The sequence below is a fragment of the Numenius arquata genome, chromosome 10, assembly GCF_964106895.1.
Source record: "Numenius arquata chromosome 10, bNumArq3.hap1.1, whole genome shotgun sequence".
Lineage (NCBI taxonomy): Eukaryota > Metazoa > Chordata > Aves > Charadriiformes > Scolopacidae > Numenius > Numenius arquata.
This window is the reverse complement of record NC_133585.1, coordinates 6,364,340-6,390,867: the sequence shown is the minus strand read 5'-3', so window position 1 is coordinate 6,390,867 and position 26,528 is coordinate 6,364,340. Positions and strand designations below refer to the sequence as shown.

Here is a 26,528-nt window from a genome sequence, read left to right as displayed (position 1 = left end):
CAATCTACAGCATTCCTAGTACATAACACCCCGGAAATAGCTACAGCGGAGTCCAAAACACATGTGAAAACAGTAACTTTAAGACATCTGTGTCAGTCTCCAGAAACTTTCACTTAGTTAACTGCTTTGTTATGCTCAGTTCTGACTCTTAAAACAAATTAAACAGTGTGAGATCAGAGGTCCAGCTTGATAGTACCCTCTTCTGACAGTGGCCAAGAGAAAAAAACCCAAGGGACAGACTACAACAGGAAACCACCTTGTGAAACTCACATGTGAACAGAATTAGTCTGTCCAAACAAACAGAACCCGCCAGATGTGTACCATCCCCACACTTTTTGGCATTTTCTAAGAACTTGGTAAGATTTGTTAAGTATCGCTGTCTTGCTCAAGGAGCACAGAGTCCATCTTTCTCCTCCCTTCACTGCATTTACCTATGTGTTCACTAGTGCTAGCCTTTATTGCCATGTCCACTAACGTGCCTGGTGCAGACCTCAGGTGAACTGACTTCGATTTCCCAAACTCTCTCCTGAAAATCTAAACATTGGACCATATCAGCCCCCTTTCAGTCCTATGGCACGAAAACAGTTTTATGCATACTTTCCAGCTACAAACTGCCAAAAGCAGCTATTTCATTACTAAGTCAATTTTATCTCCAAATCCCCAAGACACAACCTTCTTTCCCTGACATACACACTTCCAAACTTCACTACCTTAGCTTTCTAGTATTCAGCATAAATCACTCCACAGTCTTAAATAAGGCACATATGATTTAGCTTGAGACAGCTGAAGCTAATTTTACTATCTATTGAAGAAATACAGGCTTGTCCCATTGCTTTTAACATGGTAGCAAAGGCAGTCCAGCGCTCAAAGGAGTAAGAAGACAGAGACGCACGTGATACAGGAAACAACAGCAAACAAAGACACTAAACAATTGAACTGTTATACTCAAAAAGGTGAAGTGAACAAACTAAAACTGACAGAAGGAAGTCAAATGAAGTTTGAAGATATTCTTCAAGGACTCTCCTGCAATCTGTGTGTTCTCTATACATGCTTTATATACTATGGCAATGAACAAATCAATTTATCATTTCATTTCTGATGAATGGTCGAAGAAAAGAGATCTAGCTTTAAAAAGTTCAGTTTCTTTGAGTGCCTTTAAGACTGACCGCAATCATTATAAAGCCATTAGGTTTTCAAGTAAGCTAAGTAATTTAACTTGATTCAAGTAAACCACAAAAACAAAAACCCCAGTCTTGTCCTCCCTTCCCTCCAGCCTATTTGCGACCTGGATGTAGGTGTTCGAATTACCCCTGTTTGTTTGCCCACCGGAGAGCATGGCCACGCTGTGGCTCAGGCACACACAGCAGCAGTTACACTGTGGTATGCACATTGCACAGCACTGAATGAACACTTCATTAGTGGTTTCCTATTCACCTGAGAAGGAAGAGAACTTAGCTAATATGAAGGTCTTCAGCAAGTATTTTAGATATAATTATATTTACTATTTCTTTTTTTAAAAAACTTTATATCCTGGAACATTCCTAGAAATGCTGTATTTTATATAAAATACAAAGATTACTTTGTTTAGCTCAAGAGGAGTAAGCAATAGTCAGTTGGTTAGCACCCACGCTTTGAAAAATAAAGAATTGTAGCAGAGCAGGTTCTAAGAAGGGGAAATAGAGGGCTATATTTGGTTTGTAAAATAAGTGTATTAGTCTTCTTTTTATGAAAGTATGCCAACATTTCTTGCAACCTCCAATGAGCAATAAAATTGCACATTTTATTGAAAATCCAAAATAGCCAGAATACAATCCACCCTTAGCATCCTGAGGCAGTTTCAACGCAATCTACTCCAGAAGATGCCACCAGCTGAAATCTTGTATCACTTCCTGTTTTCTATTACCCACGTCCTCCCTTAACAGAGCATCTGACAGATCAGTCTCACCACACGCAACAGACACTGTGCTGATCTCACACAATTCCTCCACTTCTTGAACTTCACTGCTTAGAGGTAGGCACGTTCTTTGAAAACAGTGCCACAAAGAGAGGCACGTCACTCTTGTGAGGGCATCATGCATGATGTTTAACTATAGTTCTGAAAGTATCTTTTACCTCATTGTATCACACTGCATCCCCTTCAGCAGAAAGAGACAGAATCAGCAAAAATGTGCCTGACTGGCAAGCACTACTGAAATCTCATTCCGTACCTGGACAGGCAATTACAAATTCCAGTTCCTTTCCCCTGTGCTACTAGCAACAAATCTACGTATTTGTTTTTCACTTACGCAGGTTAAAAATTAAAACAAACAGAGTCTTCAAAGTTGACCCTGAGGGTAGGAATTCATGAGTCATTTCAGCTACGATAGATTTTTTTGTTTGCTACAAAATGCCGGAAATAATAGTTTACACTGAAAAATTTAAAAGACATTTATCTGAGAGTCTGTGATCTAGGAAACAGTTTTATGTATCAATCACATAACACACTGGAGACAAAACACACTTCTGATCTTATTTAAGAAGTCATGTTCAATATCACCTTCTAAGAAATCAATAACACTATTCTGTCTGAATAAGAAAGTTACAAATACTAGTGAAGAAAGTTTGTTGTGTTCTCGTAACTGAGACAGAACTCAGTTTACAAAAAAGCCAGACACAAGTTTAGAATTGGGATGTGTACTTCCAGGGTATTCCAGAATCCTCATCTTGGATCACCCTAGCTGTTCCAGAGAACACAGCTCTTAACTCAAATTTTGTAATTCAAACTTAAATCTTCACCTTTTTTTGATCACCTGCAGATTACACTTGCTTTTACCTTAAAGAAAAGCTGCAGTCAAATGCAGTGTTTCTTTCAAAACCAGAACCCCACTGGTGGCAGTTTAATGCAAGAAAAGAAGCAGAGCTTTGCTCTAACACTCAAAGCCCTCGAATAGGAGCAACTCTCACAGAGCACAAGAACAGTATGGAAAATGCAACGTAGCAGAGGTCCCTAGTTTAGAATAACTCCTAAGAGTCTTTCAGCAGTAACCCTGCCACTATAACCTATTGGACTTTGAACAGCAGTGGACTTGGCAAATAGGAAATCTTTATTTGATTCAGCAGGGTTTCATCAAGACAGCATCCCCTCGTGCTTTTTAGGCTATCACCTTCCATGCTGCCTATTAAAATTGCTTGATCATCATCGTGGTACCTTGCTTCAAAGAGGAAAATGTCTATTGTGAATCTTTACTTCATTTACACAGAAGAAAAAGACTCTCCACCTTTTGAAGTAAAAAGGATCAAAATTTAAGAGAAGTATCATTGCAAAAGCATTAATTTATTGCTCATGTATTAAAACACCCCTAAAACAGATGACACTATTATCGCAACTAATTGTCCAATCGTTTTTAAACTCAGAAAGTCAGACAGTATTTTTGTAATAGGTAATGACTGAGAATCCAAGGTAGGAAATAAACCATATGAAGAACCAAATTAAAATGTATTAACATTGGCTTACAAACTTAAGTCTCTTTTGCCACTGTAAATCGCCTCACAGCAAAACACAAAAGCAAACTGGTTCCAAACTTGCTCAAGTCTTGCCTGCATAGAAAGCCCATTTTAAAAACAGATTTCAACTCACAAACAGGAACGACATAGCTTAGAACAACTGCCAGGTTGTCAGCTCTCAGAGAGTCGTGAAACAGCTACTGAGCTGCTACAACATATAGCATGTCATAATAAGGTAAACTGTCACCAGCTTCAGTTTGCCTACGAGACATGTCATCTGTATGTACTGGTATTCAGCAGCTGAGTTGTAAACGAGTTGTAAGCCTGTGAATCAAGGACAAGACAGACAACAAAGAAAAACGCACTGTTGCCATTCTAAGGGACGTGCCTGCTCTCCAGCCATGCACTAAGGCCACCGCAATCAAATTAATTTCAACAGCTACACAGAATCACTGTCAATGCACAACTAAACTCCATTTTGGCTTTCTGAACCTGTTCAGTGATACTAACAATAGTAATACAGCGCTCATCCTATAAACGGGCTTGAAAAAAGCTGCCAGTGGTAAGTACCACATCAAGTCCAGTTCAAAATGCACCTATGTGACACAGCACTTAGACGACAGCCTGCTGGCAGCACTTTACTTCCAAAGTAAGTTCTACCATGAGCTAATCTAATGCTAACAGCGCAAGTTTCAGAAGACAGCAGATATAGAAACACCTGTAGATAGAATTTATGCAGATCCAGAAGCACCTCAGCATTTTTATGTGACATATCAAGTCAAATACTTTATCATCTTTCTACTATCACAATGATACATATCTATTTACTTCACTCATTGCTGTAGTTGTTCACTCTTCCTTGTCTTTTCTGAAGATGCATGTAACACTTGCCACCTTTCAGTAACTGAGGATGTTCTTCCCCAATTGCCATGACTTCTCAAAGATGACAGGGAGATGTCTTGCAATCATGCCAGCCAGTTCCCTTGGGTGAATCCCACCTGGTCCTATGAGTCTGTGTATGTCCAATTTACTTAAGTACTCTATAACTTGATCTTCCTCTACCACAGACGGCATCTCTCTCTGCTCCTTAAATTCTGCCACACCTGACAACCGGCTCTGTCAGTGAAAGCCGAGGCAGTGAAAGTACTGAGTACCTCAGATCCCTTCCGAGATCCCCGCTGCACACAACGCCTACTCCATTCAGCAGCAGGACCACGTTCTGCTTACTCTTCCTTTGGCTGTCCACATACTTGTAAGAGCTCTCCTGCTGCTCTCCACATCCCTCAGTTTCAACTCCAACCAAGCTTTGGCTTAATTCCATTCCTGCACCTGTAAGTAATACCAGTACTTTTTGTAGATTTTGCTCTCCCTACAGCTTAGCAGGCTTACTGTCACATCTGCTATTTTCATGAACATTAGAATGAGTCATTTTTGCAGTTTGAGGAAACTGTCTCTGGAGATCAACGTGTTTTGTGCTCCTCTGCCCTTCACAGCAGCCTCTTACAGGAAACCACAAGGTAAAATTCTCGGCCTTAGTCTGCTAGTTACCCTCCTCACTCCTACCAGGATCAGAAACCCTACTACCTCATGGCCACTACCACTACTACTTCCCTGCTCAATTCCTCTTTATTTGCAAGTAGCACATCCAGCAAAGCACTTGCCCTAGCTGGTCCTTCCAAAACCTGTGTCAAAATATTGTCCCAAACACCCTGCAGAAATCTGCTAGATTGCTTGTATCCTGCTGTGCTGCCCTTCCAGCAGAGTGTTTCAAGTAGTCCTTCCATACAAGGGCCTTCCACCAGCAGATGCCATCCAGCTGCTTGGAAGGTTCATCCTCTTCCCTTTTTGACCAGGCTGTCTGTAACAAATGACCACCACAGCATTCATGAGTGCTGCCCCATCCTCTGGTTCTGAGGCACATGATCTTGACAGGCTCCATGCACCCAGATCATTCTTTTGTGTAGAGCACAACCTCACTGCCTTGGCTCCCCTGCCTGTCCTTCCTGAAGAGACTGTTATCCATCTATTGCAGCAGTCCAGTCTTCTGAGCTACCCCATTGCATCTCTGTAACCCCACTGAGGTTACAGCTCTATGAGAGAGCACAGTCCTCTAATTCCTTCTTTTTGTCTCCAGGACTTGAGAAAATGGAATAATGCTATCTCCAACGCAGTGTGAGAGGGCCCCCTTCCCCTGCTCACCCTAATCACACTGTCTCTTGCAAACTCAACTCTCCAAGAAGCCCCAAAACCGAGATGGCTACTTATTCCCCTAGAAGTTCTATCCAAGTTAGTTTCTGATGTGCTAGTGTGGTCATTCCAACTGCTGCCTGTGTGTGACACATCACCATCATGGTTCTGTCAACTCCAAACAGCTCTCTGGACCCTCAGGACATCCCATTCTGGGCCAACTGTTCCCTTAAACTGCCAGGTTTGCACATCTTGGTCACTGGTGCTATCCACTTTTTTGTTATTATGCACTCAAGCAGTCAGCAATGAATTCCACTGATCTAGCCCATCTGCCAGTGAAGTGAGATCAAAACCATCACCACTGACCAGAGCTGCTGGAGGGTAGAAAAGCAAGTGCACTGATGTAATGAAAATGGGAGTCAAGCGCAAGCAGGTTGCTTGGATCATAAGAACAGATTTCAGCCTACTGATCCTTACCCAATTTTAGGCTGAATGTGGCCTTCACAGCAGAAGTCCATTTAGATACACACTACCTCAGCAAAATGAGAAATTATGCTGTGCTAGCATTCTGGACTTCAGTCTGAATTATATGGATAATAGCTTTTCCTCATGAGTTGTATAACTTAAACCCGTCAGTCTCAGGTTTATAGTTATGCAGGCACAATCAGACATATGAACATTTACATACACTTCCACACACAGCAAAGGTATCCCAACACCACTGAAGTAACTCTGCTGCAGACTTATGAAAGGTTTCCAGATGCACACTTTAAAGAAGCCAATGCACTGCTGACAGCCCTGAGCAGACAAGAGAGCCGCAACAAAATCAAACTACTGCCAGAAGCTAGAAACAGCTTCAGATCTACTTCTCAGAGGCCCCTAGTCATAAAATGAACCATTGCTGAAAGTCGTAAGCAATAGTTCGTGCTCAAAAGACTGTCCTTATGTAACCAGCACTGTTCAACTCCTATTTGTATTTTGTTAATATTTGTGTCAGAAGACAACGTATTCATGAGAATCTATCCAGAACAAAAGAAGCAACCAGTGAACTATCTGTCCTTGCATGTTCTGAGTTGTTCTCAGTCTCTTTAAAGACCAGCCCCCACAAAAGAATTACCAGACTCAGACGGATGGAATCAAGCACTTTTCCATTAAACTTTGTTTTGTTTGAAACATAACCAAGTAAAATAAGTCCCTTAATATGGAAAGGGAGAACTCAGAACTCTGTATCAAACCAGAGATCTGAAAGAACAGTAAGTGCTAGTAACTGTTTTTATAATACACTAGTATCTGCAGTGAAGATTTCCCTCAAACCAGCATTTCAAGTTATCATTAAGAGACCTCCTTTTGTCTTATAAAACATCAAATACTTTGTTTTGAAATTACCTGAAGAAGTTGCGAAGACACAGGTTCAAAACGCTAGTCAGAAAAATCAAACAGCTGAGTATTTGGAGAGAACAGCTCAATGCAGTTAGGTCACCCCAGCATTCCAAGTTCAGAGGTATGACCATGAGTGGAAGGCAGAAATACGTAAGGTGAAAGTGTGAGCTTATTAAGACTTAAGATTCCCAAAACTGTAATTCATGTTACCATTTTTTCTGTAACTATTCTGTGTGCCTCTGAACTGCTCTTATCTATGTCAACGGGAGGAAGGTCAAAGATAGAGGACCTTAAATAGGTGTTAGTACCCTCTTTGAAAGCACTTTTGAGGCAGCTTCAAAGGACCCCAATGCCAAGATCCACACAAACACTATAAAAAAAAAATAAAAAAAAAAGAGAAAGACTAGCTGTAAGTTGAGATGCTTAGATCAGTGAACAACCTGCTACATTCTCTTTTCTTCTTTGTCTGGTTAAAGAAAAGCTTTCTTCATGATGAACAGAGTAAGCCAAAGATTCTCTCATTATTGTTACAAGAAATAATGCCAGCTCTCATTCCTCTCCACATCCTCAAGTAAACTCAACCCAGGGGGCCCAAAACCTTTAGTTCCTTTATAGAAAGCTTCACAGAAGAGGTTAGGGCTAAACAAATGCCCTTCATGAAGGGAAGGAAAGGTAAAGATGACCGCAATACAGTCAGAGCAACAAAAGGCACCCTTTGAGTGAATTAATTGGCTAACACTTATTTTACCTGTGCCAGTTGCCAGTAAACCCCTTGAGTGGAGGTTCTGTGTACAAAGTGGACTACTTATAAGTGGAGTGAAAGCATAAGCAAGAGAAAAGGAACTGAAGTACCCTTAAAAGCAAGACTTGCATGCGCAGAGGGCATCAGCCCTGACTACCAATTGCATGAATAAATTTGTCAGGAGGTTAAGTAGTTCAGAAGATCATTAATAAGGATGGATTGCACTTGATTTTATAAGCAATGTTTTAAGTTATTACTTTTACTTAATAAAAATACAAAAATGTAAATCTATGACACTGAACAGTAAATTGTTTATACAACTGTAACTGACGAATGGATTTCCTTTAAGAAATACCATTACCTTCTTAAATGTTGACAGCATATGAATACCATTATTAAAATATCACACATGCTCGTTAGAAAATACTACCTGTTTCCCTTCTTATAGGCTCTATGTATTCCTACAAGACTCAACTGACAAGTCAGGAAGATGGCCTTAGGAGGCTATGCCTAATCTAACAAGTAAACTGAATATGCCCAGAACCTTTACATGGCACTGAGGCCAACGAGATGGCATCCACACCGTTAAGCTCCAACTCTGAGCTAGAATGTTAACATAATTCTCCCAGATTTAGGCTCAGGAAAATTGTTACCACACTTGGAAACTGACAGATGCCCTGGACCAAAACTGTATCAGGGATGGTTTTAACAGTTCTAGATCATATAGCCAAGTTCCAGAGTCCAAGAGCTTTTCCTATCGTTGTTTTATTCATACCTACAAAAGATAGCCTAGTACTACTAAAGAATGTGAACAAAAGCAAAGTGGGGAGTCAGTACTGAGAAGTAAAAAGGCACATCTGCAAATACTGTATTTGCTCAGGTAAGAGGTCATGACACACATACTCCATAAGACACAACAGAAGATACAGACTGTCTTATATGAGCAGCAAAATGTCATTACTGTTCATTTGCTCTACTAAAGCACGCTATACAACAAGGAATTATGCAAGTAAGATTTAGAAGAAAGAACTAATACATGAAGGAGGTTATTAGAGAATCTCATTGATACCTGGTTAGTCAGCAGGTACAGAAATCACATAATAAAAAGCGTGTATTATCTATCAAGCACTGAACACAAAAAATCCATTTATAACAGCACACTTAAAAAAAAGTTAAGCCCAAGACGCAGCAATCTGCTAGATATCTACTGTTATTCTAAGCAGAAGTAAACAAGCAAAAAAATTAATTTCTTGACAAGCAGGTAGAACTGCCTGATAAAAGTGACGGCACTGGATAAGAGAGACAGCCTTTAAGAAAGCCAAATGATTGTCTCATTGAGGTGAGATGTCTCACTGTGCCTCAACAACAGGGTCACAGGCTACAAACTATCAATTTTGTCCACTGACTCACTGCAACAGAAGCACAGTGCCATCAAAAGTAGAAATTCCTGATCATTAAAGATGCACGACTTAATTAAAATCTGTTTTCAGCCACCAGTCTTCGGCAGATGGCTTCTCCTGTTCATGAATGCCTTATAAAAGACAGCTTTGTCCAACAAACATTTGTTTTCATTGTTACCATGTTTGGCCTTGCCTTTTAGCTGTTTTCAATGCTATCTGAAATAAAGATGCTCTTCAGTTAAAACAGTCTTAGTTTCTGTATCTGAAGTGACATGCCCGATTTCTTTTGCAGTTCTGATAAATGCACAGTGTCTTGAAGCTATATACAAGCAATGCCAAGAAATCCCAAGAGGCTGATTTTCTTGGAATAATCTTAAGTCAACAAAGCTTGATTCAAAATCCATCTTTATTCTCCCCTCATCTAAATCTCTGCTTGACAGAATGTTCCTTATTAGTTATTTAGGAGAGGCCAAACTCATGCCTTCAGGTCAGCAACATAATCAATCATCAAGAAAAGAACATAAAATAACCAGCAGCATTCAGGCTCCCTCACAAATTCACAGGTCCCACAGACAGCCACTTTCAACTCCCTCTTAAACAAAAAAAAAGAAAAAAAGGCAGGTAATTCAACCTTTCATTTTGACACAATACATCTGTAAACACACCAACAAAAATGACCAGAAGACTGACAGGGTGTTCTGTACTGGGGTACGCAAGTCAGTCAGTCACTAGGAAAAAAACCCCAAAAGAATGATTCAATAGGGGCCACCCACATGTAATAAATGACACAGGCCTGTTTTATACAGATCCTTAAATTTGTGGTGTTGACTTCAGAAGTGTAGTTTGAGAATACATTTTTCCAATAAGGACTACTAAAAAAAAAAATCCTGTTCCTCTCCACCCTCTGCCTCTCATTCTCCCCCTCCGTTGTTTTCCACACCCTCAGCAGTAACAAAACATTTCTTTCAGGATTGTAATGTGAGAAAGGGAATGCTGAAATGCTCTTGGTTAAAATAAATTTTATCTTAAAAAAAAAAAATATGGTCCCACTTCATCCCCATCTCAATTCTGTTTACAGAGCATAGCAAAGTATAACTGTAAACAACTTTCTTTTAAAGCGTATTTATTCCTAGATTGTATTTCTGCTATGTTTCAGTATTTGTTACAGCGAACTATAAAACATCTTAACACTGGACTTGGGAAAAGAACAGTGTAAAGGGTGTTTACAGAAAGAGTTCATCATTCCACGGACACCCTCATTTTTCAAATGTTATTTCTACTTCATATTCATATTTGATTAAAGTATTTGTACATTTAAAAACAACCTCTCTGATTTTCTTGAAGTACTTAAATCCAAAACATTACTTTCTGGCCAATGTATTATTTCCCATGACCAGATTAAGGGATTTAGCCTATCAATTCTATATAAACACATACCAAAGAGTAGATCCGATCACTTACAGCCCACTGCAACCTGGGTCTAGCTCTAAGCCGCAGACAGATAGCGGAAGAGGTTCCCAGCAGTTCTACAGGCACATCAGAACTCACACACCAAACGTGAACACGCTTCCTCTGATCTCTCCTAAGAGATTTGCTCCATTACAGCACCTGCCTTTACCTTTTCTTTTTTTCCCCCCAGTCTGCTTTGTTTTCCAGAAGTTAATTTATGAATTAGTATAAAGAACACAGGTGTTGTCAGTTTGAGGTCTGTGTCTTGTTTCCAACTGAACACAGACTTTTAAATCAGTTACCCTCCCCCCCAACCTGTTACTACACGGCAAGACTACACAGCTACTTCAACACCACAAGCTAAGGCTATACAGCATAGAAATTGTGTGAATTCATCATAACAAAGAAGAAAACTGTCTTTTCATTACTTCTGCCCTCTTTTGCCGTTTTAGTGCTTCTGTTAATAGTCTGTCATTGCTTCTGTGTCCAAATACTCTTAGAAGAAGAAATACCACCGTTCCCATACTGTGATGGCTTTGCTCATTTGCCTCATTCCAGTTTCCTACCAAAAAATGAAAGCCCTTCAGTAAAGAAAATTTGTCATCTTTTCCAAAGCTCTTCATTTACTCATACAATACTATCTCAGAGCCACTGTAAAAACCTCAGGCAGCATTTTCACTCTGATCCACCACCTAATTCCAACACATTTATTGCCTTTTTAAAAAGTTACTCATCTTCAAAACAGGGATGACATTTTCTCAAATGCTAGTATAATCTATCAGCCATATGTTGCCCTAAAGGACAGGCCACATGTTAGTCCATTACTAGTTTCAAGTTTTGCTCAACTTGATGTTTTTGGCTGACTGCACAAACATGGTGCTTCGCAAAGTCACTGTTCCTCAGGTTTCCACAGAGGAGTAAACCTGATCAGCTCTCAAAGCAGAAAGCCTAGAAACACTATAGCAGGAACCAGAGATAAGGGAGTTATGAAATCAACCTTTTGGCACAGCAACATTTCCAAACCTTCTTAATATAACAAAGCATCACAAAGCCAGTGTGGAATATGGAACTAGAAGAAGAGCTCACTGTCCAAACTGCAACTAGCCATGCAAAACTCAGTCCTGACTCCTGAAGACACTGCAAAAAACCTAAAATGTAGTAATGGACATGAGTGAGAAAACCAGGCCCAAAACTGTCTAAAAGAAATGCTTATTTTTAATAAAAAATAACCTTTTGTCTGTATCAGAAGACAGAGCTTTTAAAGTACTGGAGCCATGAGGAAGTTTGAAATACCTAGTTTATCCTGGAAGAGAAAATGCTGTTTGAATTGAGCATATTCAGAAATAAGCAGTTTTATTTTTGAACAGTATTCATGTTTTTCTTCAAGCTTAGCAGAAACCAAACCTCTTGCCTTTCACAGAAAAACTGATTTTACAGGCTAGACCAGCTCTCTACCAAATTTGTAGGGGGAACAAAACTGCACTAATGGCCAGAAGAAAATGTCATACTCTTCACAGTCTCCTTAAACTGCACCCAAAGACTCCCCCAGGTTTCATGCAATGCAGTTTTTTCAGCTTGTTTCAAAACTGTGGGCAGTAAGAAATAAACCCATTGTTCCCACTCCCATCAATACAGGTTCATGTTACCTGTTGACGTTTGTGGGACAGCGTTCGTGCCTAAAGTAATTATCTGGACTCAATCTACAATCTGCAAGGCTGAGCCCTAAGCAATGAAGATCTTCCAAATTTCCATAGAGAGATGCAGATCTTAGGAAAGCAGTGCAAACTGGAAAGGTTTCAAGAATGCACTTTACAAAGGTATCCATCCTTCTTGTGTTTATTCACCGCCCCATCACCACCCCTTACTTCTCAATGAAAGTGCATATAGGATCATGACATGATCTGGGTTTAACACACACCTTCGAGGACATCTGTCCTCTCCCTACTACCGATTTATAAATATCAGTAATAGTACTGGAAAGACATAACTTTTCATTAACAGTTTATTTTCCCTTTACTTGCAGAACCAATTTTTTGTTCCTCTCATCCCTTGGAAACTTGCATTCTCTGGTGTTACACACTCGCTATTGCACAAGTGCTGGTATCAGCTGCTTCTGCAAATCAGGACATGAAGATTTACTCACCTGTTTAAATGGAACAGGAAAAAAAAAATACTTGGCCAAGAAACAGATACCGGATTTGGAGAAATGAGCAAAAAGGGACGTTAAACAAAGCCACTTTTCCTATGCTAGAATAAAACTCCTCAAGTAATACAAATTCTGTTTCTTTCTTCCACAGCCAGACTTGAATTGTCTTTCCCTATCGTGGTCTTCTCACCAAAAAAAAAAACCCTGAGCTACACATCCCAGAGGGCAATCAGGGGTTAGTTCAAGATAATGGGGGAAAAAAAGCCATTAAAAGTTGCACGCAAGAAATGATACAAAAGGTCAAAAAGCCCTCAAAAAGTCAGCAGTGACTTTCCCCAAACATACAGACAAGTGAAACGACTCCTCCACACACACTCAAGACAAAACAAAGAACATATATAACCCAAACAGGATCCCAGCATCGTTAAAACAGGTTTCTTCTCTCAGCAAGAATAATCGTTTTGCAATGAACAGATAAAGCAAATGAAAAGAAGGAATTCTGAAGAGGAGGAAGAAACCTACAATCAAGTTGGACCAGAAACACTCTCAAGATAAATAATGAAAAGGCTACTGAGGACTTTGCTCCTCAGCATTGAACCATCAACATAGTAGCCAGAACAGTTAGAAAGGATTATCCTAATATTGTCACATTTTTTTTCCCCTCCAACTGCTACTAAGCCTCCAGCATGGAATTTGCAATCCAATAAGCAGAAATATGGGACTGATGAGATAAGCTTTGTGAGGAAGTGCAAATCAAAAGAAAATAAATATGAAATACTGCAGTATTTCATTCTAGTAAACTGAACGCTGTGTTAGATATGCCAAATAAAGAAATACTAGAATTCTTTGGCTCTGCAGCCTAATGAGTAGAAATGGAAAGTATATGAAGATTCTGGGCTTTGTGAGAGTTCAAATCAAGAAAGTAAAGAAAAAACTTCTCCTACAGAGAAGCTGCTAAAGTTTATAAAAGAAATTGGACTCACATAGAGGAGCAGCTACAACCCTGTAGTTTAGTGCTTGCACTGTCAAAACCACAACAGCAACGCAGCTGAACTGACAGAGGACATATAGAGACTTACTCAAATGCAGTCAAATGGCCTATATAATCCTTGTGACAGTAACGATAGCTGTGTATCACCCCAAACAGACTCATATTCAAAGAGAAAGAAACTCAGAATGGGATCTTACACAATAAAAGCCTGGTCTCTGGTTTATTTCTGGATCAACTTAATCTGGAGTCTACTTGCCCAAGATCTAATTTAAAGCAAATACAAAAGATTCATGAAGAAGTCAATTATTCTCCCTCAGGTACAACCCTGCAATCATAATCCAGTCAACTTCACAGAATACAAGAACAACAAGGAAATGAAAACAAAATAAAAAGCCCAAACCCAAGAAGTTTGGCAAGAATTACCCTGTAAAAGGCAGGAAGGTATAAACGTAACAAACAAATTAAGACCCTTCTTCATTTTCAGAAACTGCTTTTGTACATTTAGATACACTCCAAGTAAAAATTAGGTTCCCTATATGAAAAATCAGACTGTTATAAAATAATATTTAATAAACCACACTCAGCATAAACAAAATCAATACTTCACATAAACCATTTTGTCTTCAGTATGACATGCTTCTCAAAAATAAAACAGGTTAAACTGATTTTAGCTTACAGAAAAGTGAATTAAGCAAAATGAAGCAGTATCAAGTTGGCAATTTTACAAATCAACAGTTTCACTGTTTGATAAATATTTAGAACTAAACTTTTTTCCCATTTTTAACAGACCAACAAGTCTCTGTAACAGTCAAAACCCGTAACTTTCCTACCAAAAAACCCCAAAATATTACCAGACTTGAAAAAACAGAACAGATAAAGACACATATATTGCGTTTCTAAAAACAACATTTCTATTTAAGTGACTGATGACATACAGAAAAGTACACAAAGATTTTGCTGAAGGTGATCAGGCTACAGAATTTGGGCCTTTTACAGCATGCTTTCTTCTCACAAAAGTTTAAGTACTCTTCCTAAAAAGATTCTGTACATGTGACATTATAGATTCCGGAAGAGACAGACCTTAAACAAAGCTTTATGTTGGTACTATAACAGTATTATCCATTTCTATTTGAAATATAGATAAGTTTAAATGTAGGTTAGTAAAAAGTTGAAAGAAAAAAAATTAAAAAAAAAAAAATCAACGGTCAGAAAACAAATACCTATTTTTCTTTTAGCAAAATGAAAGAATTTATTTTCCCTTGCAAGTTACAGGATGACCACATAGACTCATCTGTAAACATTAAATTAGTTCAAGACAAAAGAATGCATGATAACAAACAAATGCATTTCACTTACCGAAAAAGCAGCAAATTCTGTACCACAAACTACATTTTCACCAGTCTGCTGACAAAGCAGAAGTTGTGTAGTGGCTTAAGGCTGCATTCTTTCCAGCCTTTCTAACTGTCAAGTGTCGAGATATGCACTAAGTAATGTGAGCAGTCAGCTACTGGCAAACAGTTCTTGAGACCTTCCCTTCTGTGGTTTGCAATTCTCATTTTCTGAAAATTACTTGTGCAGTTACATTTTTATTATTTTAGTCTAAAACTTGTTCTGGTTACTGTTATAAAAGAGACAAGTACCAGTGACTACTTCACAGAATTCAAAATAGAGCAGTTTAGATGTGCTACCCGCATGACAAATGAAAACTTAACATTCAGAATATAAATTTTATTTCCCAGTAACTTTATAAGAACATGACAATCTAGATAATGTTACTGGCAAAACACGTTTTAAACTATGATCAGCTTGCTCTGTTCAAGTTAAGAATAACAAGTGGGGTTTTGTTATAGCCCATCTTCTCAGGCCAGTTAGAGCAACTTCTTCTCAGAGACTGCAAGTGAACAGAATGGGCGAAGTACAACGAAAATGGTAGTCAGTCAATTAAAATATAGGAGATAGAATCAAATAAAATTCCAAGGAAAAAAGTAAATAATTGATCTTGAAGGGTTTTTTTTTCGTATGAAGACAGATTTTTGGACTCGCTCATCCAGATGAGGCTACGGCCACCCCATTTAATGGCATTCAGCCTCCATCCCGCAAACGGATATAGATACAACCTAGGAAAATAAGCATTGGAGTTTTACTGTCCTTTCTACACCTTGGGAAAAACAACCACAAGCAGTTCTCTCACCACTTTTAATCTAGTTTGCACCTCACTCTCACTACAGACTTTCTCAGTCCCCTCTTGGTTCATCATTCTGTTGGAAACTGCGACAGTCCGATTCCCAGTTAGTTACGGGAACCTCTGTCCAGAAAACACCATGTAAATGTAAACACACTCCCAAAGAGGGCAGTCTGTTTGCTGTAGCTACACCAGAAGCTAAAGCTGGTCTCTGGACTCTGCCCAGCGTGTATACGGCTGCAGCCTACACCCGCAATGTGAACGTGGCTGCAAAGAGGAAAGGCATAAAGAATAGCACCAGATGAAGTTAAGGATACCATTAGTTCATGTTGCAAGTTATTACAGGAATCCTAATGATTCAAACAACCCGATGTACTTCCAGATTTTCCCAGAAGGTTGAGGGACAGAATACCCTACTGATTTTTCCGGATTAAGTAGCACATGGCACGCTAACAGACCCAGCACAGATCCAAAGGGACAGAGCATATCCATACCCCGACCTTCTGTGGAATGCACAGATTTCATAACTGTGCCATCAGTTTCGTAGACATAATTATTGCGAATTCAACCAGAATAACGTTTGTTGAGGGTGCTTTTTTTGGAAAGACACCACAGAGTAAAAACCAAAGAAAAAGCCTAGAAGTACTTACCAGTTGTGCCCAGTAAGTGTTCCCGTCTCCTTTTGCAAGAAGAGATCTTAACCCTACAACAGGGGCAATTTCTACCTAAGGAAATCTAAAGTTCACCCCGCAGTTCCTGAAATGCATGGTACTTCTCCCTGCCTTTCCTAAAAGGCTGCAGAAGGCGCACAATGGAACAGCTGCTGTGTTCCGCTCCAGCGATGGCTACATTTCAGTGCTGGATTAAGTGGTCCAGAACCATCCTTACCTAACTCACAGGGGTACAGTGAAGACCGTTTATAAAGCCATGCAATGATGAGACACACTAAGTATCTTTATGGACTCTAGGGTAGTCATGCTGGGTAGAACACTACGAGACACAGAACTCGAAAACTCTACAGTTACAAATTATTGTCTTTGTCCTGCTGTTATACTGTAATGTATTTTTATTTGCATTTTAATGTTCCTGCATACACCTTCAGGGCAGGAATCCTATTATCTTAACTATCTCTATTGTCATGTAATTCTACAGTGCTTTCAAAAAAAAGTAATAGTGAAAACTAACCACATAATATATACGCTAATTCCTTTATCATCCTCCTTCTAAATTACAGTAGATAGTTGGATTCAGTCGTACTGAGGACACTTATCTGAGAAGTTTCTTTAGATGATTTTGTTTGGAGTCTCTTTGCAGCTTAAAGATTTGGGGGATAACAAATCTATATTTAAACAACTGTCCCTGAAGCTTTATAATAGGTCAGACAACTCAGCAAAATAGAGCAGCAAATACATACACAGCCATGAGTGCCTATGCTTTTTTTGGTAACATTTCCACTAAGGAAGTGATGAACTTAAAGACAAAAAAATCAAAATACATTCCTTCTACGTAGCAATTCTTCAGCTAGAACAGTTCTTTAGCTACAAGAAGATGTAAGTTAGAAATATTAGAATGTAGAGAATCCCTTGGACTAACACCTTCTTAGCTTTAATCACAAATAATTGCCTCTTCTTATACTAACTAGTAAGGCAAAATGGAAAGTAATTTAGACAATTCATTCAGAGTAATAGCTTTGTGAACTAATATTACTGCTGAGAGATTCATTCTCAATTTCCTCGAGTACAGTAACAGAGCAGCAGTAAGTTTCTCACTTCAGGGAGCTTTTCTATGCTATGTAAATATAAACAGAAATCCCATTATCTATTGATAAAAACAACAAAACAAGTTAAATAAAGTTTCATATGTTACAATTCCTTATAACAGCCATCAGCTCCCTGCATCACAAGTGTAAATAGAACACTTCACTTACTGAAATCAATGAGAAACCTTCCAAATCCTTGCCTTTGGTATTGGGGCATGATCATTATGCAGGAGACATTGTACTTCTGCTGGCAAAGCTTTTCCTGTGGGAAGGAGAAACAGATCAAGTATGTCAAAGCACTGCTGAAGTGGGCAATTGCCTGCACCTGCCACTGTCCTTGTAAAATATCCCAATAAGGTGAACAGATGCACGGGGTCAGTACCAAAGTCAAATAATTCCACATTAATATTTAATTCTAAGAAGGAAGTATCAAACATACCCTTCAAAATATTTATTAGCTAACTACTCAGCATCTTAAAATATAAATACGTTGTCTAAACAACATAATGACGTTTAAGTGTTGTAACGGAGGAGGATGGGAGGACGAGAGGAAGATTTTCACACTTCACTGACCATTCTGTCAAGGATATAAAAGTGGAAAAATAATATCCATACACATAGTGAAGTTGTATTTTCTGCAATTGCTACACTAACTGCCTGCTGGTTTCCATCTATATTTTGTCTTCTCTTTCTGAATGAATATGGGGTGGGGGTGGAGGGGAGGAACCCCATACCCATAGACCTAAGAAGCCTTACTTGAAGCATATTAACTTTTTCAAAGCCAAGTGATTCTCACCCGAACACAAAGTTAGGCAGAATGCTCAGAAGCCAGAGCTCTTCCAGACAGAATGAAGTCATATAACATACAGGCAATGGAGGCAAATATTACACTGATTATTTAAGACAACAGAAGGAAGAATCTAAACTAGGAAGCTCTTCTAACAATGTATGGTTATGGGCCCTTTCTAATTTATTGATACAAAATGAAGAGTCTTGAAGCCTTGTTACCTTTAAAAGATTACACACACACAAAAAAATAAACCCCAAATCAGCACTAGGTAGTTTTGAGGGAGACCAAAAATATCCAGGTCAGCAATAACTGACAAGAAGTTGTGGCAAGGACAGGGATAGTTTAAGACACCACCTATCACTTCAGCCTCCACACACAACACCAGACTGGTGATGACACTGATGGGATCATGTGCCAGTATGTTGGTTTCCCAACGCTTCTTCAGCTGTGAGAGCAGACACCCGTGCCATATTTTGCAAAGTTTCCTAGTTTCTACGTCATTGTGAAGTATTTTCTCTGTACAGGCTTCTCAAACTCTCAAGACCACCAGTAGGAAGTTCACATCCTGGCAAGGTATTTATAATCAGGGAAGAAAACTCACAGCGTTTCTGCCAGTAAGAGCACACACATGCACACATGTTGCTTGTTGTTTGGTTTTTTTAAAGGAAAAAAAAAAGGTAGGGGGCAGGAAAAAAATTTTTAGTGAATAATTTCACTACTCAGTAGATTTTGAGATGAAGTGTCTTTTTCTAAGTTTCAGTAGCTAAAACATTAGAGATGATCAGATGTGACAAACAGACTAACCAAAAGCAATTCATCACATTTCTGATGGACAAATTGACTAATGGAAGCTCTTCCTGTTGCAGACACATCTAATTATACTTCACCATTATTTTTGGTCATCTTTTTCAAGACAGTCCACATAAGTATTATTTCTGTCTATAGCATCCATCAATTGCTTTAAAATTCAAAGCAAAACTACAAACAATAAAGACATCCACTCTAAAGAAGACATCCACCAGGAAGTTCGGCACTGCATTCTTACACCCAGTGCAACGAGTGCCTGCAGTTGATCAGACTGTACACAGGAGATGAACTCCGCTGGCCATTTACGTCTAAACAGCCAGCTTGAACTGACAGCAGTAAAACCATGAAAACACAGCAACATTTCAAATACCTAGCACTTTCAGAAGTTAGACTTGGCATACTATTGCAAAAAATGGTAGGGATAGGACAAAGATTTAATTTTTAACTGAAATCACAAAACATTACGGAAAAAAACAAACCAAAAAACCCAAGCCCAAATGCCCCATAACCAAGCCAACAAAAAACCCCAATGAATGTGGCTGAATGCACATACAATGTCTCAATTTGCATCAGTCTTTGAGACAAGAAAGTACGAGTGTATTTGAGACAATGCACATTATATTTGAGATTTATAGAGAAGATTTCAAGCTTCTGGAATTGGTTTTCTTTGCTGTTAGCACAAATATCAAGAAGAGCGGGAAATTACAAATGTTCAAAAAAAACCCAAACACTTTTTTTTTTTTTACCTTAGAGAAATATCCAACTAAATGGCAGCCTTTCTCATCATTTTTTGTAAGGACATAGAAGAGGAATGGTTCAACATCATAATACAAGGTTTTGTGGTCCAGAAAAAGCTTAGCTAACAAACAAAGATTCTGACAATAAATTTTGCTCACGTTCCCATCAACCTAGAAAGCAAGACAGATGCAGTTATTTCCAATGCCACCAACATGTTAGGACAAAACAACTTCTTGAAATCATTCATATCCTAGAAGGAAACATGAGCAACATGGTGTTACAGAAAAAAAAACCCAACATACTAAGATTCAGAAGAGAAATGCCCCAGCTTCTTGGTAAATAAGAATTCTCCAGTTAGTACTAATTACTTTGCATTTGTAAGTATCCTCTGAGGATCAGGATTTATTAAACAAAATAACTTCATCTTTTAATTGTTCAAGTGAGACTTACCTCTTTCACTTCATTCCTGGAATGAAAATGAATGACTGGCAGACAGTACAAAAATGTACTAGTTAAAACTACATTAAATTGTGGTTTGCTAGAAGGCAGTGGTGTAAAACAATTAAAAAACCCAAACCCAAAACAATGAAGTGTGTTATGCTGAATCCTTAAGGTGTAAGACCAACGAATGAGTTGCCAATTACCTATCAATTACAGCAATGTTTTAGATAAATTGGACAAGACGGACAAGACAAAATTTCTATGCTGGACTAAAACATTATTGAGCAAGAGAAGTAAATTTTCAGGCTAAGTACTACAATTAGTCTAGGTATGTTACAAGAGTCAAGCTGTGACTCAGACAGCTACAGAAAAGCCAGAGATGCAGATTTCCTAGATCAATTAGTTACTCCCTGAAAGGGAAGGCTCAGTCAAAGGCAGCAGCATTTTTGAAATAATCTTCTTAATGGAAAGGTTTGCTTGTACTTTGATAAAGCCACTAGTTGTATTTTATTCACACAGCCAGCCAAATGGCATGCGCCTCATGCCAAAAAAGAAGCTACATTCTATTCTAATTTGTTTTTAGTAAGTATCCTAGTTACAAATCTAAGTAAAATCCAACCTTTTGGATATATTTAGGGATTTCAAGGTGACTTCAGTAGCACAGTTGCATTATCTGGATTAAAGAAAAATCATTTAATGGACAGCTACTGCTCCTAAAGGCATTAGAACAAACTTGCATACAGTACTCAAGAACCTATAAAATACAGTAAGCTCTCCTACAACTCACTCCATTTGTCGACGCTTTTTATTCCTTTTCACACTTCTTAGCAAGTGTGCAAATTAAATGCAAACATTAACCAAGTAGAAATCATCACTGGGTAAGCCATACACCTGAAAACCAAAATTATGTAAACTATCTTTTCTAGTAAGAACATTTGTACAGAAATTTAAAGAACTCCTTAAATTCCAAGCAAACACAGCTTGATTATGAGTTTTAAATGCGTGGGTGGGAAGGTGGAAGGACTGCAACTTCAAAAGCAAGCATCTGACAAAAGTTTCTTGCATACAACATAGTGGTAAACTATGTCGAAGTTTTCCCAAACCTGTCAAAGTCATGCTCTGCGCAGAGGTACGTAAGTCTTAAAATGCCAAACTCATTTCTATTTCTCCCAAAAACAGAAAGCATGAAGGAAACCACAAACCCTTCATTCTGTCGAACAGAAAATGGGTACAATGAATTCCTGAAAGTATTTGTGAGGAAGGCCATCAACTGATGAGTAAGTTTCTACAGTTATCAGAGCAACAACTGACATTAACCTTTGAATTAAAAAAACCCCACTTTATTTCAGAAATCTTAACGTAAGTGCTAATTGAAGCACCTAAAATAGAGAAAGGTAATAAAAGCAGTAGAGAAAGAGGCGGGACACCGCTTTCACATGCACCTTGTTTTCCACACGTTTTTTGTATCAATCCCCACTCTCCCCCCTCTATCTCAGAGCTATAGTTTTTTGGTTTTTGTTGTGGTTTTTTTTTTTTTATTAGGAAGGTTTTGTTTATGTGTTGGCAGTAGCTGAAAAACAGGATTTGCCTATTGTATACTGCACAACTCAACACCTGCTAACAGAGGAAAATCTAAGGTATTTTGGACTGACTAGGACAATTTTGTTTCTTGACAGGAAAAGAGTTAAGTCTGTTTACAACTTCAGTCTTTTGCTGGCAGATCTAGAATCTTTATAAAAACTGCCCAAGACAGGAAGGAAGCAATCTTGATGCAGATAGTTTTGGGTTTTTTTCATAGCACAAAACCAAACCAGTGAACCAAATGTTAAGATCTTGTTCTAATTTAAGTAAGGACTTCAAGACCGCATCTACCATTGTTTGAACAGATCATGGCCACGACCAAGCACGACAGACATTGATACAATACGAAAACACGAGCTTCAAGTAAAATCTATGGTATCTGCTTCTTAATTGTAGGTACCAATATACACATCTAAATACTGCTGTTGATAAACAGCCTCAAAAGAAGTCCTAGACAGTCAAAAGACCCTGACAGCCTTTTCCGTTAATGCAATCGGTAACAACTCTTGAGACACAGGAATGGAGAGGTTAATGCACAGATTCAGTAGCTGTGGGCATGCTACCTGAAGCACAGAATTCTATTGTCCAGGATACCCTTGTGAACCCCAAACTTTGACAGAAGTCATCTCCCAAGAGAATAATTTAGATTCTAAAGGAATACCTATCCACAAACTCAAGTCTAGACTTTCTAAATTAAAGGCAGTGTGTTCTGGCCGAAGTTGGATGAAACCTCTGTCATCCAACCAGGATGTTTCAGGGTAAGTTTCTCAAACATCCAAAAGGAATGCAAAAGCACTTAGTAGCTACGCTTGTATTTTTAGAAGAATACCCAAGAACTACTTTGCTTGCTTATATACAATGGAAGCATCTACATTATGATTAGTATTCTCCCTGAACCCAAGATAGTCAAGTAGCCAGAAATGAATGGGCGCAAGAGGTACTTTTGCTGAGAAGGGACAGGCAAACCAGTCAAAGAGCTTCTATTACAGTCCCCATCTAAGATGCATGCGAGACAAGTATCCTAAGAGGCTGGGTAACGCATAAAGTACAAGTAATGGAAGTAAGAATTGTGACAGAACAGGACAGGGAAGATGGACTTGGTTTTGCAGCATAAGAATGTTTAAGCAAGTATTTAAGTATGTTAAAGTTTTCACTCATTCTACAGCTGGTCTATAAGGTCTACAAACCTGTTACTTTCAGAAATTTAGATTTTGATATACCTACCTCAAATACTGAAAGGTCATTTCTTCTGTAGATTTCATTGGCTGGAGGATGAAACCAGCCACATTTCTTTGAGTGCCTTAACAAAATGTTTTTACTTTTCATGTACTTAAGACAGAATTCACACAGGTAAAGCTTTGGTAATCTGTATGAAAATTAGAAAAATATTTTATACAAGAAATTTGTTAAATTCTGTAAACAAAAAAGTTACCACAAAGTGAAAGGCCCTCCCCATTTAAATATAAGCAGCATTTACTCATGGTACCTTAAGTTTTAAAAAAAATAAAATCAAAAAACCATCACATTAGAGTGATTAAACACACATATCAGCCATTAGAACAGGAAGATAAGAAAAGATCAGATCCAATCAATCACAATGAACCTAATGCCATAGAGTTGGCCTGTGGTCAGCTGTTTTGTGGTCCAGCCTCCAGTGGATCCCAGTTACTTCTCCTTTCCCACATTCCACCTAACCTTTTGCTGTGGTGTCTATCAAAGTAGGCACAATGGAGTCTTACCTCAGAATTTCACCCTCCTTCTTCCAATAAAGAAAAGGAGGCACAGAGCAGAATACAGGGAATGCCCTTGCCTTTAATTTTACTTATTTTGTACATGGGAAAGGCTAGGAGACAATTTTTTCTTTCCACCGTCTTTGAAATACTTGGGGGGACAGCAAACTGTAGCAGGATTGTACCGCCACCTAAACTGTCACTTAACTTGAACAGAGAAGCCCACCCAAACAGTCTGCATCTAGGCAAAAAGTCTCCCTTCTTTCTGTACATCTCCATGACACAGGCAGCATAGATTAGTCATCTGGGAAGGATCTGAGACACAAGCACCCACATGCCCTGGGTAACACAATGCTGACAAGTGTTCTACATACGAGAAACTGCTCTTTTCAGTGTATTTTATGGCTATTTACCTTCATTTTTATATTACTGAAGCAGTGGAAGAACTGCTGCAGAAATTACTTAGTCTACAGAATTTTAGAGTAGAGGAAAATCCTTATCTGCTCTGAAGCTACTGGCACATCGTAGGATCATGTTGGGATCACAGCCACTATTTCAGTATTATAAGATAGTTTATCAACCACATAAAAAGTAGTTTGAACTGTTTGTTCCATGATGTAATCCCACTGCACTCAGAGCCAAGAACCACACTGCCTCCTACAGATGCCATCCCATGTTGCCTCATACTAATTATCCATCGTTATGCCTCTACCTGGGATTAATGTACTTGATGGAACAGGTAACTTTCTCTTTCACAATATGATACAAATTGAGGGAATGAAAAAGTGACTGAAATAAAATATTAAAACTATAAAAGCAGTGGTAATAAGAGGAAATAGAAATGCTCTCTACACTTCTTTAGCCCTTGACTTTTATACTACCAGTTCACAATATATCCCTCATTCCCACCAAACAAAGATGAGGATATCAAGGAACAAGAGGAATGGAGAGAAAAGGCAGTTCACAATAACACAATGCAAAGGCATTTTGGAACAGGCCACATAACCTGGTTGCTCACTATGGCAGTAGAGCTACAGTTCTGAAAACCTCCAATTGTGCCACAGATCCAATGAATTCATAAAACATTTCTTTTCAGCACATGCAAAAATCAGCCGAGATCTGCTGAGCACACATACTAGCTTGGGCTCTCTGCCTGACTCCAAGGTGCACCCTGGCAAAGAAGGCCAGAAACGAGATGCTGTTGCCCCAACTTGCTCACTTAGACTTTATTTATCTAGCATGTTCAGACTTCTCCCTGCTCCCTAGAAAAAGGAGGTTAACAAATTCTCGATGATAGACAAGATTCATTGCTCTAAATGGCCAGAAGTTGGACCTAGCTGGTTGCAATAGTTAAAAAATAAAAAGAAACCAAACCAAACAAGTAACACCCGAACAAACAAAGCAGGACCCAACAAAACAAAACAAAAAAAAAACCCACCCACACAAAACCATGCCAATACACACTGCAAGATATGTTTATGTAGGACTAGGAAAATTGGTCTTTTTAATGCATCTTTGATTAGAACTAGTAAAAGAAAGACAAGACAAACCCTTGTTCTCACTTATAATTACAAAAGCATATTTACTTTTAAAAGTTTTAAGTTATAAACAATTACAAAAGAGTAAGAAAATTACAATTATCATGTTAGTAAAAATTCCAGCAATGTATGACAATCTTGACAACCTCACTACCTTGCATATTCCTGTGGGTAAGGTGAAGAGTACCAGGTCTGGATCTCATATTTTCCAAACTCAATCACTGAAGGGTATCGCCCACTTGTTTCACCATTGTTTTTACACCCAATTTTCTGTCAGGTGCAATAAAAGCAATATATTAGTTATAGAAAAAGGAAAGTCAGCTTTATATCATCGATTTCACCCAGTGAAGGTGTGAGAAACATGAAGTATTCAAATCAGTTGCTTAACTTCTTCCAACTTGGAGAGAGGACAGCGTTTGCAAACACCCAAATAGAAGCAGTGAAAATTTCTTTCAAGGGCCTAAACAACTAAACATGAAGTTAAGCGAGCAGTGCTGACAAGTAACTGCATACAAATAGATGGTGTGTGGCCCAGCCAAATAAGAGGCACAACTGCCTCAGTCCTCCCACGGCATCTACTGCAAGGATTTCTCTACAGTTCTGGTTCAAACTCAAGGCTGTCCTTTTGTCAAAGCAACGAGGGAGAAAGCATCAGCAGAACCCTTCTGGAGTCCTTGGAATTCACTTCATAACAGTCAACAGTAAACTAACACACACTAATCTCAACTATTACACTGAAGTTCAGCTGATCAGAAAATGACTGCTTGACTCTAAAGGGCTGGTGAAATACAAACAAGGAAGAAGGGGGGAGGTAGGGGGTGGTGGGCAAGTAATTTCAATGCCACAAATTTTAGAAATCTTACCACCTAACATTTTCGGACTGCACATGAAAGACAAAGAAATGAGGAAGAGCGAACTATTTCCATGAGTAAATGGAAGTACAAACTAATAACGAAGTTGAATCTTTAAACTTGGTTTATTGGTTAGTATACTCTGAATTAAGACTATAAAAAGGTCACTGCATTGACCCATAGCAGGTAACGTCAGTTCTTGTACACTAAATCTGAAAAAAATTTACTTCCATTACTGAAAAAAGTGCAAGACATCCTCATTTATGATGTAATTTTATAAAAAGCAGCCGTTGAAACATAACATGCAGCCCCCTTCTGGCCCAGGTTTTCGAA

General features: G+C 38.7%; 1 protein-coding gene across 2 annotated transcripts in view; it reads right to left on the bottom strand.

Moving 5' to 3' along the window:
• Positions 1 to 26,528, bottom strand: part of KAT6B (lysine acetyltransferase 6B) — a 112,318-nt gene that overhangs the window by 14,213 nt on the left and 71,577 nt on the right. For both annotated transcript variants that reach the window (XM_074154750.1, XM_074154749.1), the window contains exons 9-12: positions 25,499 to 25,614; positions 23,301 to 23,442; positions 20,063 to 20,224; positions 17,888 to 17,981 (exon numbers count right to left, since the gene is read on the bottom strand). In XM_074154750.1, the coding sequence (XP_074010851.1) occupies positions 17,888 to 17,981; positions 20,063 to 20,224; positions 23,301 to 23,442; positions 25,499 to 25,614 (514 nt within the window). The remainder of the gene's footprint in view (positions 1 to 17,887; positions 17,982 to 20,062; positions 20,225 to 23,300; positions 23,443 to 25,498; positions 25,615 to 26,528) is intronic.